The sequence below is a fragment of the Centruroides sculpturatus genome, unplaced genomic scaffold (genome assembly GCF_000671375.1).
Source record: "Centruroides sculpturatus isolate CEXI.00-Female unplaced genomic scaffold, Cexi_2.0 scaffold1311, whole genome shotgun sequence".
In the NCBI taxonomy this organism is placed as follows: domain Eukaryota; kingdom Metazoa; phylum Arthropoda; class Arachnida; order Scorpiones; family Buthidae; genus Centruroides; species Centruroides sculpturatus.
Window position 1 is genome coordinate 112,912 of NW_019385462.1, and position 13,835 is coordinate 126,746.

Sequence of the window (13,835 nt, forward strand, 5' to 3'; positions counted from 1 at the left end):
AATAAGTTTTAATCTTATGAAATATCGACATGATTAATATTATTTCCTATCGATAATGACGCAGCGTGTTATCAATATAAAATAATAATCTACGAACTTAAATTACTTAGGAAGTTTGTAAATTAAATCACGCAACTAACTTACTACGTTATATTAATCTTTCGTAATAAATTTATTATCGAATTTAATTAATTAAATAGTTATTTAATGTATTATGTTTAGAAAAATGCTTATTAATTGAATTATATTTAAATTTTTTTTTTAATTAATCAGCAAATGTTTCCAGTAACATCCACTTGAGGGCGCCATGGGAAGTAAACACGTGTTAAAAAAAAAAAAACATGTGGTATATATATATATACTGTATGTAGTTGCAGCTGAATGTAGTCATCCTTGGAGTAGGTAGGTGGTTAGTAGATCGGTAGATAGTGTCGGATGTGCGAGAAATATGGGATGTTTTCGATCGCTTCAAGCTTTACTGTGGAAAAGTTGGATTATACATCGCAGGCATTTTATCTGGACTATTATTGAACTTATATTACCATTACTTTGTTCTTTTACGTTAGTTTATATAGCATCAAAAATTTCATTTACACCACAAAATCACGATAGTGATCACAAGGATGTCACCGTTTATAATGGATATAACTTGAAAAAACATCTGTTTTTCCCAAGTGGGGAATTTCTGTATACACCAAATGACAATAATGTCAGTGAACTGTTGCAGTACGCTTTAAGAAATGGATTCTATTATAAAATAAGTAAGTATTCTGGTCAGTTTCTGAGTCCGAATGTAAATTTAATTAAATTTTAATTCTGTAATTTTTTTTTTACTTTTATATGATGAAAGGGTATGCTACAGTTCGTATTTAACTTCGTTATTTTAATAAATTTATTAATTAAATAATAATTTGTGTGAAAAAAATTAGTTGAAATGTTTTCAATGCTGTACATTATTTTATCATTATGTTGGTAACTTTTAAGTTTTTTAAAAAAATTAATTTATATTTAATAATTGAAATTTTAAAATGTTATTTGGGTTCAAGTGTGCCGAGAGATTTAAAAAGGTTGGACTAGATTTTAATCTTAAATAAGGATTTTGGGTTTTCTTTTTAGAAAATCCAAAATACTTATTTGAGATTTAAAAAAAGGTTGAAAAACACTTCATTTTAATCTCTCGGCGCACTTGAACCTATAATTAAATTTTCACGGCACGCTTAAATTATAATGATGAAAAAAGAGTGAAAAGAGAGATTTGTATTTTTCATAAATTATAGTAAATTGCTTTGTGTCAATAAATAATTTCTAATAAATAGATAATAATTAAAATTCTTAAACCAAAAAATAAGATTTTTTATTATAATTGAACACTTAATGAGAGATCTGATCTAAGAAAAGCAATTAAGTCTTTAATTTTTGTTTTTAAAAGTCATATGATAATTGCCTTTTAGAAACCTGCCTAATATCTCACTATTTCTAATTTAAAATAATTTGAAATAAATATGGACAATTACAGAAGTTTTTGATTTAAAGAAAATTTCATTTTAAATGAAAACCCGGCGTAATTTTGCTTGTAAACACAGATTTTTACTACTTTATGTATAGGTTTATACGTATTTTTCATTGTTATAATAAATAATCAATTTAAAAAGGTTTTAATTTTGACGTGTATCTTTATTGTTTTTTGGACTTCTTTCGAAAATAATTTTTTAATAACCTTCAAAAATTTTTGTGGCACACCTATGATCCTTTCTTGACATACCGGTTGAAAATCACTTATCTAGACCCAGCCGTGAGCAAGCCCTAGTCCAGGGGTGGCCAACCTTCTGCATACAATGCGCCAATTTTCTGACAGACGAGTTCAGATGCGCCATATAAATCGAACACTTTTTATACAGTCTTACGTTCAATGTTAGGGGTTGATAAATAGAGATAAGAATATATCTGCTTCGCTTAGGAGAGAAAAGGGAGTAACTTAATCACGCAGTTGAATTAATTAATTTATGACAGTTTATTGAAGCACCAATTTACAATAGTCACCAATAATCTCCTGTATGAGAGGGTGATTGCTTGATGATGGTGCTATAGCTGCCAGAGTCTCGTTTGGTGAAGATTACTCTGCACCACAATTATTGGCACTGAAAATCAGCTTGGAATAACTTTAATCACAATAAATGTTTTCAACCATTTACACGCCTGTAAACTGATCGGAAATAAAGATCGCAAGACTCACAATACATGCATACACTGTAATTTACTATGTGGAGAACATTCATTTTATCTGAAAAATAGACTGTAACGAATTGTGCAACAAATGAACTTGCCAAGACAGACTATAAAAAATTTATTTTTCTATATAATATTTTTAATCGCAAAAAGCCAAATCTGGCAATTTTGCTCAGATCAAACTGAAGCGCCACTTGTAATCGTCCAATGCGCCAAGTTTGGCGCATGCGCCACGTCTTGGCCACCCCTGCCCTAGTCCTTAAGACCCAATATGCGGCTCCTGTGGGGCTTTGGCTACTTAATTTTATTTTTTGATTTTCTGCCTCGTGCCATTATGCAATCATAATTAAGATGATGTTTGTGGCAAAGAATGTTGAAACTAATTTTTAATCTGTGAAAAGATGAGAATAAACTACTTAGGGTCTTCATAAAACATCAGATTTCATGCACAGTTTGATAAATGATAAATTAGAAATTTCACTGAAAGATCCATTCTTTCATTTCATCTTGTAATGAAAGTTTTTTGGCATTTAGTTACATTTTGGATGTTTTCCATTTGTGTCCTGCAAACATCCAAACACAATATTTTATTAATTCCCCACATTTGTGTCAATATGTCAGGAGCAACAATTACAGTGACATCAGTTATTCTCTTGTAGATGGTCAAGACTGCATTCACCATGTTCTTTGTATTTCCACATAAAAAAGGTCAAGAAGTGTTGTGTCTTGATTCTCAGTTGGTCACAGAACAGACTACCCTCCAATCAACCTGTTAAGAAATCTATTGTCTAAAGCAGTGATTCTCAACCTTTTTTTTCATCACGGTATACTTTTAATAATTTAAAAATTTGATGGTACACACTTGATGGTACTTTGGTAAGTACCGCAGGACAACCAGTGACGTCATAACAGTGATTTTTAAACGCAGTTGGTTATTAGGTCAAATTTTCTAAATGCCTTGGTAACTACCGGCAGTAACACCGGTTACAATTTCCAAACATACCCTAGGAAGATAGAACCGATTAAACTACTTGTCTGACGTCACTTATGTATGGATATTTGCAGTGGCAGCACACTTCAAAAATCTCGTGGCACACTAAATTGCCATGGCACAGTGGTTGAGAATCACTGGTCTAAAGCCATATGAACATGATTGCTGAAATAGTAGTACACAAAAGGCCATGATCTATGTATATAGTGATCATAGGAATCTGTAATTTCAAACTGCATCACAATAATCATTTTTGTGGACTTCAAGCAGTGGAAGCTCAGTTCTTCCATATTATCTTCTGATATACACAGTCTCCCAGACATTTTCCATTTTAAACTCCCCGTTGCTGTAAAATGTTGAAACCACTAACAAATAGTATGATTAGTCTCATCTGAAGGGATTTTACTAACAACAAAAATAACATTTAGCATTGAGGAACCAAATCATACACTACCCTTTCTTCTGCACAGTTGCCTTAATAATGACATTGTTGTGCCTCAGTAGTGTTGTTTTTACTCAACACAACATATAACAAAAAACTTTCCCAGATTCTCAAGACACTGGAACAAGCATATTTCTAACCTCATTTCTAAAGATTAATATCAGTTAACCGAAAAAGTTTTGTCATTTTTCTATTGTGGAAAAGAAATGTGAACAAATGTAGAAAGAAACCAATTTATTCATTGAAATACGTACATTTGCATGCAATCTTTTCTCAATGGGAAACAAGCTTATAAATACCGCTTTAGTAAAAATTGCAATATTTGGATTTTAATTGTTGAGGAAATCAAATGCATAGAGGATGTTGTATGGCTAGAATGTCGATCCCCAACAATGACTATCCTTAAATACTATCCACCTCCTTCTCAGTAACTTCAACTAATTATATCAACACACCTGAATTTATTGCTGAGCATAAATTATGTTATTTCTGTTTTCAACCTACTAATATGGGCATTTTTAGGCTTACAATTAAACCATTCCAAAATGGACACACATCGTTTTTCGAATACATTTTCATCCTTAAATACATGGCATTGTCTAGTATACAGTTTTTGTCTGTTTGAAACATTGTTAATTTTTTCTTAAACCTTATATGTCAATATTACAAATTTAAAGTAAACAACAATAATTAGAGACAAACAGTTAATATTAATCTTGTAAAGGCAAAGTATAAGCTCCAATAATTAATAAACTTAAAACATAAAAAAACATTAATAATTTACTTAGCTGATTTGATAAAACTAAGATTTTTACTACTTGTAGTTTAATTACTTTTGTTGCATAATGCCATCAGTTGGTTATTGGGACTGGACTATATTGATAACAAAGTGATTACAATAAATCACACCTATTGAACTTAATATACAGTAGAACCCCTCTAATCTGTCACCTTTGGGACTGGGGGTATGGTCGGAACGAAAAAAGGTCGGATTATCAGAAAAAAGTAAAATAAACAATCTTCCCCTTTGTCCAGTCTTTGTAGCACTGCTAATTTTTCATTTAATGAAAGAGTAACCTGTTTACGTTTCACTCCTGACATGTTGAAAACACACACAAAACTGTACATTTACACACAATGTAAAACATATACTGTAACGAACACAGAAGAATGCCACGGACGGTGAGTCACCGACGAGTCGGGACAAGTTTCTCGACTCCGACCACGGTCGGATTAATCGGAGTGATGGACTAGCCGAGGGCGGACTAGAGGGGTTCTACTGTATTTAATTTTGCAAGTAACATTTATAAATTTAAAATCGGGTTACTGCATGATTATATTTATCACTGAACCATTGCATTATTGTTACAAAGCTTGAACAGATGAATAATCATTTCCACAGAATATCTTTCTGGTTGGTGTTTTTTACGGTAGAAAACCTCTTAGTTGTTAATATCCAAACTTCATAAAATGTTATATTGAGAGATTTTTTTTTGACTGATACAAATTTTTCTTTTATAAATGTCCTAAAAACTTAATGCTGGATTTTTTTCATTTAAAATATATTGTAATGATTTGCTTAACTTTTTTTTTTATTGAAAATTATTTAGACACATTATCAAAGTTTAAAATTGTCTGTTGCACCATCTCTTATGATATTTCATTTAAGAAACTGTTTTTTTTTTTATACTATTAATCTATATATATAATCAAGATGGGATGATGATGATGATGATGATGATAATAAGTGCAGAGCCCAAATGGTTAGGAGTTGAAAGTTGAAATTTGGTACATAGTTAGGATGTCATAAGAATGCACACTAAGAAAGGATTTTTCGAAATTTCCTTCTGCGGGGAGAGGGTTAAGTATTACCTGAAGAACTTGGCTTCTACTGTACTATTTTAGATGCAGTATTTTGCTTTTCTTGTGGAAAATCAAACATACTTTTTAGAACCATCTAAAAATTCTCTAATTAGTCTAGGAAGAGGAGGTGACCTAATTGCACCCAGTGAGAACAGATAAGATTGGTTATAATCTAATCTTAATCTTTGCTATCATTACTTTTTGCCCAAGCAATGCTGGGCTCATCTCCCATGAAAATTAATATTTATTATAAATTAGCAGAAGTGAATTTTTAAAAATAATGTAAATGCAAATAACAATTAAAATTTTCAATAAGTTTAACCCAACCAAAGATATGACATATGACCCTTCCTCAAACATCAAAGCCCCCTTGTATAAAAGTTACTATGCCAAATTTTGTTTTTATCATTTACTCCTTCCTGAGATGATGATAAACAAAATGAACAAGCTCGCACTTCTCTCATACACTATTATTCCAGACGACTCATGCCAGACCTTAATTGAGTAAGCTATCTTGACAAATATGCACGTGTGTGTATCCTGAGATATTAAACAAAATAGACATGCATTGCATGTGCACACCACATATGGAATTTAATATTTATTTTTGTTCAGGTTCAGGTGGTCTCAAATACATTAAATGTTGTTCTAAATTCTATCATACATTTTGAAGTGTGCCAAATATCAATAAAGGAAATTTCTGATGCTGAAAAAGAGATCAAAATATATTCTGTTAGCCAAAAGATTCTATAGTTTATTAAAAGTTTGAGAAGACTTTTCCAAAAATATTTCTGTAAAGCTTCTTAATTAAGTTCGCATCCATTGTCTCGACTTTGTATTGCATAAGCAAATAATTAAGCATAACTTGCTTTGGAGGCAATAACTTTTTGGTTCATAGGTAGCCTAGTGTCATACTCAGAAAGCCACTTAAATTTTGTTGCCATATTTAATTAATTATATTGACCAAATCATCTTTTTTCCCTCTGTAAACATAATTATAAATACTTCAATGTTTTATTTCGATATATGGAATAAAATTACTAACAAAATAATTAGTTAATAAGAACAAATTATTTATATTAAATAATTTTTTTCAGAGTTAAGAGGATTTAATTCTGAAGAAGATATGGAAGCCTATGCAAAAGTTAATGAAAGAATATTAGGAGCAACAGTGTTTGAAGAATATGATAAAGAATCACCTCTTTTTAAATATAAATTGAGGTTGCCAAATAAATTTACATTTGAAACAGATAAAACTTACTATATCAGCTCTCAGTCAGGACCTCGACTACATAAAGGTTTGTAAAAAAAAACTGTCATTAATATTATTTAAAATGTTTGTTAATGTAAATAAGTATGAATGATTTAAACTGAAAATAATAGTACAAAATAGTGCAATGCTATGTTTATATAGAATAGTATCACAAAGTTGAATACTAAATCAAAAGATTCAAATAAAATCAAAATAATAGTTATAAATTCCTTAAATTCAAGAAGTCATGCAAATTACTTGATGCTCAAGTCACATGTAAGTCATGATTATCCTGTAACATACAGTATTTTTTTTTGGTTGTAGCATTATTTATATATAAAATATAAAATGACCTTTTAAGTCTAAAACTCGGAAAAAATTTCAGTTTAAAATCAAAAATAGAACATGAAAATGATTCCATGTCAAGTTCTTTATAATGCTACATAGTTCAGTGTGTTTTATCACTGTTTTCAGATTCATGGAAGACACTATTTATAAAAATTGTTAAACGTTTTCATGCTCAGTGTTGGTTTATTACTGAACACTATAAATCTGTCTGTATCATTTGCTAGGTATAATGGATTTTAAAACTGTTTGAATCATTTTATTTAATTTTTTTTTTCAGTGATGTACAGTACACAGAGGTGTTTTTTATGCATAGGCAAAGTAAGCATGTTTGAATAGTGACAATTGTTATAGGTGACATTATAATTAGATCACAAAATGATTTAGACATACATCTAAAAAACATATTAAATTATAATGTTTGTTTATATCATAATCAAAATTATATATTACAATAATAATTTAATATTTATATCTAAACATAATAGCAGTGGCACCACACATTAATTTACTGTAATAATAAACAATGAAAAACTTTGATAAGTGTTGCTACATACTTAATGTGCAAATTTCAATAAAGTGATAGTAGGAATGCAATTAAAATAATTGAGTGACGGAAGGAAAATACTCTGTGGTCATCAAATTTTGCTACCATTTACAAAAAATTTTGCCACCGTGTTTTTTTAAATCTGTTTACAGGCAGCAAAATGCTAAAAACACCTCTGAATATACAGTACTTAATAGTATAGGACATAATTTTAGATAAAAGTGATACCACTACATGCTTTTTAGTGTTGCTGATAAGTTTTTAGTTTGTATTGAAGTATATGTATGCTATTCAATTACTTTTACAATTAGTATTTTTTATATTTTTATATACTATTAACTAATTATAAACTTCAGTTGATAACTTTAAACACAAAAACATTTTCAGCCTTTCTAAGGCCATCTTCAGTGTTCAATGCAGCTTCAGTTTTGCAATTCAAACAAAATTCATCTTTAGAAAGATGAATTGTGTTTGAAATTTTTTCATTATTACTATTAAAAAGTTTAATCATAAAGCATATATTAAATATTAGCTATAGTATTAAATTAAATTCAAGACATACAATGACAAAATGGTCCCTTCAGACATTTTATCTTCGAAATGCTATGATATATTTAGATTTATTATTTATTTAAAACATGTATTTTTCTATTAAGTAATTATTGTTCATAATGCAATTCAGTAATCCTCCAATTCAAATACTACAATCTTGCTGGCTAGATAGATGAAGAGCATGTTTTAGGCAAGGAAGTAGTAATTTATTCAACAAAAGCAGTCATTAGTCTTCTCATGGATGAAATTTCAATAGTTTCCATTACAACAGTATTAAATTTTATTAATAATAAACCTTTTTTAATATTAGAATATATGATTTAAGATATTAATGCACATTTGTTAATATATTATACTTATAGCCTCAATCTTAGATTAACTAATTAACTAATAATTTAAATGCAAGAAGCTGTTTGCTGTAGTCAAATAGAAAATCACGTATTTTATTCAAAACTCTTGACTTGTTTTCTGTAGATGACATTACATTCTGGTTAAGCTTAATGCCAGGATTTCTTGTGCATATTCATATGAAATTTTAAAGTTAAGAAAAATAATTTACAAAGTTTTGTTGATGTAACTATGTTAATTTTATCATATCTTTATCAATAGATAACATAGCACCAAAATTGCCACTTCTAACTATGCAGCATGACCTGATTATTTATTTATCTATGTATATATACACACATACACATAATTTTATATATATACATATCTGATTGTGCTGCATAGTGCCAAAATTGCCATTTGGTGATATTTTTATTAAAGTGGTGATAAAAATAGAATACTGGTGATAGCAAATGGTGATAAGAACCCCAGTCTGTTTGTTTTGACATTCAGCATGAAATTGAATCACATATTACACTTAAAGAAAAACAGCAAAATGCTGAGCTTCCTGCAATGGGAGTCCTATGCACTACACACATCTAGCAATTTAATGATGTCGTGGCAATTTCAGGCCGAAAAGTAGGAAGTGACGTCGAGAACCGAAGGCAGTTTTGTGCAATTCCACCCAGTGCCTCCAGATTGGGGATTTTTTTTTATTGACCAACAGAAAATTTTTGGAATTTTTTGGGATGACTTTTTATCATTTTGATCTTTTTTTTAGCAGACTAAAACAAAAATTTTGACATGACAGAACCTGTGAAATACTGTTTAAATATTGTGATTAAATGTATTGTTCAGAATTATTCATTAAAAATTATTATTCAAAAATGATTTCTATTGCTAACAAGGGGAGGCCAGACATTTGTGTGTGTAATTTGAATGAAACTTGGTGATCAAGTAGTCTTAAACAAAACAGCTCCTTGGCCAAATAATATGACCCACTTCTCAAGCATTTCCAAAAATTGGGCCTCTGAGAATTGAGTGTTTAGCTTATAAGTTTTTGGAAGTTTCATGTCCCAGAGTGGCAATAACTGAGTGAATAAGATGCCAGGCACTGGAGCTAGACAATGTAGGTTTGAATCTTCGGAGTTATTTTAGTTTTAGTGTAGTTTAGGTTTTATTTATTTGTAACTTTATTTTTTATCACATTATTATTATTATTCCTCATGTTTAAAGCTTATAAGATGAGATTAAGAATTGTTTGTTCATTTCTCTGTTTAACAAAAACAAGCCTGTGTACTCTGTAGATTTAACTTTTATGCCATTAAATAAAATTTTTATTTCTTCACATTTATCTTCACATATTTTTACATATGATGTCCTCATAAGTGAATAAGCTTTGGACATTACTGCACATGGACAAAAAGAAAAGTAATATGAAAATAGGGTAATGTTGTTGTAGCATTTTATTTTTTTAATTGTTAATATAGACAATTTCCTCATGTGCTCATGTTTGTTACATTTCAAATGTCACAATACCACCACATCTGAAAATATGAAGAAAATTTCATTTAACAATGTAAGAGTTAAATATACAAAGACTTGTTTTCTGTAAACAGGAAACAATGTCACAATTTTTAATCTATTGCTTTATAAGCTTTAAATGTGAGAAATAATAATAGTAGTAATAATGTGGTGAAATAATAAAATAATAATGTTACACGTAAAAAAGAATTAAACTAATTTTGAACTTTTGAAATTTTACATTGTCTAACATCTTATTCACTTGGCTATCGCCACTCTTGATATGAAACTTCCAAATACCTTATAAGCTAAATAGTAAATTTTCACAGGTCCATTTTTTTTTGACATGCTTGAAAAGTGAGTCCTATTATTATTTGGAGAAGGAGTTACTTGTATTTAAAGCTATATGCTTACCAAGTTTTGTTCAAATTGGAGACTCAAACATCTGGTTTCTCCTTTTGAGTGACAGTTTAACGTGTTACTTTTGTTTCCCGGATGCCAAACTGATAAGACTATCAGCACCTGCATTAATTACTACTGTAAATAAAAGTGGTAGTGATAAATAATTTGAGTGGCAAAAAAAATTTAAAATATATATATATAGTTATTTTTCATTGACTTGATGCAATTAAAAAACTTTTTCATTAAGATATTTTAATTTTTAGTTTATATATAAATTTTTTTTTCATTAATATAAAAATTGTTTTTATATGTATACTATTTAGCATATATAAAAATAGAAACACTTAAACATAAAATTTACATAACATTTAAGATATTTAATTTAGAATTATTTAATGAATTTTAAAATTAAGATATTTTTTTTTTTTATTCTTTTAGATTATTATGGTGGTTATGCAATGTCAACATACCTTAAATCAAACTTTCTTAGTATTCAAGCTTCAATTGATTTGGCTTATATTGATTCATTTCAAAATATTTCTAAGGATATTAATGTAAGATATTAATATTTTTTAATCTTTTTTAGATTTTGTTCTTATTATAATTATTAGTTAGTTTTTTTAATCCTCTTATGGTTGTTTCTTGACTATATTTATGTAACTTCTGATATAAACCTTTTTGTTGACAAATTCTTTCCTTTAAGACTTTTTGTTTTCATCCTTAATTTCTTAATAGATTTAATTGTAGGCATAATTTAGTCTTTCATTCTTATCTACTAGTCTTTTACTCCACAACCATTTTTTCCTCCCAGGATTAGCTCCTTATTGAACGTCAGATATTATTAGGTGTGTATACATTAAATATTATTTAGTATATTTAAAGGTTTGCAGATTCAGGTCTTTCTCCAGAATTATTCAGATGTTGAGAAATTGTTTTTTCTAACTTTTGGAATTCAGTTCTTTTTCAAATAATTAGAGTAAATCTTCCTTTTTTAGGTTTGACGTTTAAATCATGAAAGTCTCTCTTGAAACTTGGCTCAATAATAATAATACAGAAACAGGTTTTGTATAGAAAACAAGAATCATTGCAATTACACAAATGCTGTAACTCTTGCAGACAAAAATAGTATACCATTAAACTTACAAAGCACTGTCCTGGATTTAACACGGTGCACAAAATACATGAACACTCATTAGACAGTCTTGGCGCTCTATGGTAGAAACCCCCTCAGCCAGTATGAAGTTAATAGAACTGAAACTGCAGGCTGATTCATGGATGCCTCATTGGGAGACAAAAGTTTGTAATTGCCATGCAAGACTAGGTTATAAATACAAATGATAGAAAGCATATCTTAAGAGGCAGCACTCGCAGATGATACTTGCAGGAAATGCCACATCATGCCTGAGACTATGCAAAACATTACCTCACGTTTCAACCTTTTAACACAAACTGACCACTTAAATCAGGGCCGGATTATCGCACAGACAAATGTCTATAATCATGGTTGCAAGCCAATAGCTTGCAACCATGATTATAACTAGGAGGATGTTTAGTGAATCATAAGTGGAATGAAGATAAGACATGCAGAAAAAAAGGGAGGAAATAGCTTGCATGCATTAAGTAGAAAGTTGAAGAAACTTTCTGCAGGAAACTGGAGAAAGACAAGAAAAAAATTATATTTTGAGTGTACTTTATCACTTTTGCCAAATCAAATAAAGATGACAGGAAAGAGTTTTAAAGCAGTGTATATGATGATCGGCTAAGCAATCTGGTGGGGGCTAATAAAATGTATGTCGGTCTACAAAGAGATCACTACAAACTATGCATAGAAGAGTTATTGAGACAAGAAAAGGCATTACCATGCTATATCAAGAAACCCTTAATAAAGAAACCAAGGTATGGTGGGAAGAAATAAGGGAAACAGTTTACTTGGAGATTGCTGATTAAAATGTGGATACACAAATAATTTTTAAAGAGAATGTAATTATTGGCAGGGACTGTAAAACATTTAAGAGCTGTTCCATACATTCAGTACAAATCTTGTTAATAAATTTGTAGTTCTTAGGGTTTGTGGATAGTTTGTGATTTCAGTTTTTTTTAAAGCTGTTGTTAGTTTGTCATTATTTCTGTTGATTAAGAAATGCAGTTATTGTATACTGGGGAAGTAATGTTTTGCATGTGGCTGAGTAGGAGATGTGACATAGTTTTCTTGGTGGGGATGGGATAATTTAGAGTGGGTAAGAACAACTGTAGATCATTGATGTAGCTTGTTGTTGCACAGACATGGGTGACAACTACTAAGTTATTGGGCTGCGATTTGAAAAATTGTAAACTTATAAATTTTCACTGTCCATCCATTCATCCATCCATCTTTCCTTAATCTTGAACAGAGTTAGATGAAAAACCAAGATCAAATATGGACTTTACAGGCAAGAGGCCATGATTAACTATATACAAACTTCTGATGCAAATCAGAAGTCACGTTATTTCAATTCAAAAATTTTTTCCTGAAAGTTGTTAGATAGATTACCAGTATGACTCTATATGTACAGAGGTACCCCACTACTAATTTGAGCATATATTTTAAATTCATTAAATTAAAAATGATTAAAAACTGTAGCCCGATATTGTGATGCCACAATAAATAATTGCTTGTTTCATTTGTATATCTCCTGATGGACTTGGTTGTCTGAAAGAGTTAGAGTAATTTGTAGTAAAAGGTGAACTCTGAAGAAGCAGTTTTTTGTTATTTTAAAAGAACTTGGCATTGTTTTCACATTAGGTACTATGTATTTTATTCTTTATATGCTGGTGAAATTTATATAAAAATGCTGAATAATATAGATACAGTATAATGTAAATTTCAAAGACCTTGCTTATAACATACTCTGATTATTACATCTCTTCTAGCATTCCCAAAGAATGTTTCAAACAAACTTAACTGTGTTCTTAGAGTGTGACATCTCTCCCAATAAAACAACACTCATGGAATTATCTTGTATTACATCCACATTACAGTTCTTGTCTATTGTGTGTTTAGATATCAACTTACAAAGCAAATATAAGCCTAAGCTAAAATTTTGAGTTAAAAATTTGATTTGACTTATACATTAGGTCATCTTATTGCAATTTATAGTGAACTTTGTCAGCTACAGCATATGGAATAAAGTGGCAAAAAAAAAATTCAGATTTGTCTAATAAGACATAATGGCTTTTGGAATTATTTTCTGGCATGGAATGCTAATTCTTTGATCTAATCATACACTATCTAAATTATAATTATATATATAATCATTTAATGTAAAATAATTAGTAATAAATTATTTTAAATGATGATATTAATATTTTTATTTATATTAATAAT

The 13,835-nt window shown here is 29.5% G+C and overlaps 1 protein-coding gene across 2 annotated transcripts in view; it reads left to right on the forward strand.

Moving 5' to 3' along the window:
• Positions 1 to 294: 294 nt before the first annotated feature.
• The window catches only part of LOC111639239 (ATP-binding cassette sub-family A member 3-like), a 51,977-nt gene continuing 38,436 nt past the window's right edge, over positions 295 to 13,835 (forward strand). The window contains exons 1-3 of one of the 2 annotated variants that reach the window (XM_023385049.1): positions 295 to 761; positions 6,620 to 6,820; positions 10,910 to 11,025. In XM_023385049.1, the coding sequence (XP_023240817.1) occupies positions 449 to 761; positions 6,620 to 6,820; positions 10,910 to 11,025 (630 nt within the window). In that variant the 5' untranslated portion in view covers positions 295 to 448. Of the gene's footprint in view, positions 762 to 6,619; positions 6,821 to 10,909; positions 11,026 to 13,835 lie in introns of those variants that run through there. The other variant, XM_023385050.1, reaches the window with a different exon arrangement.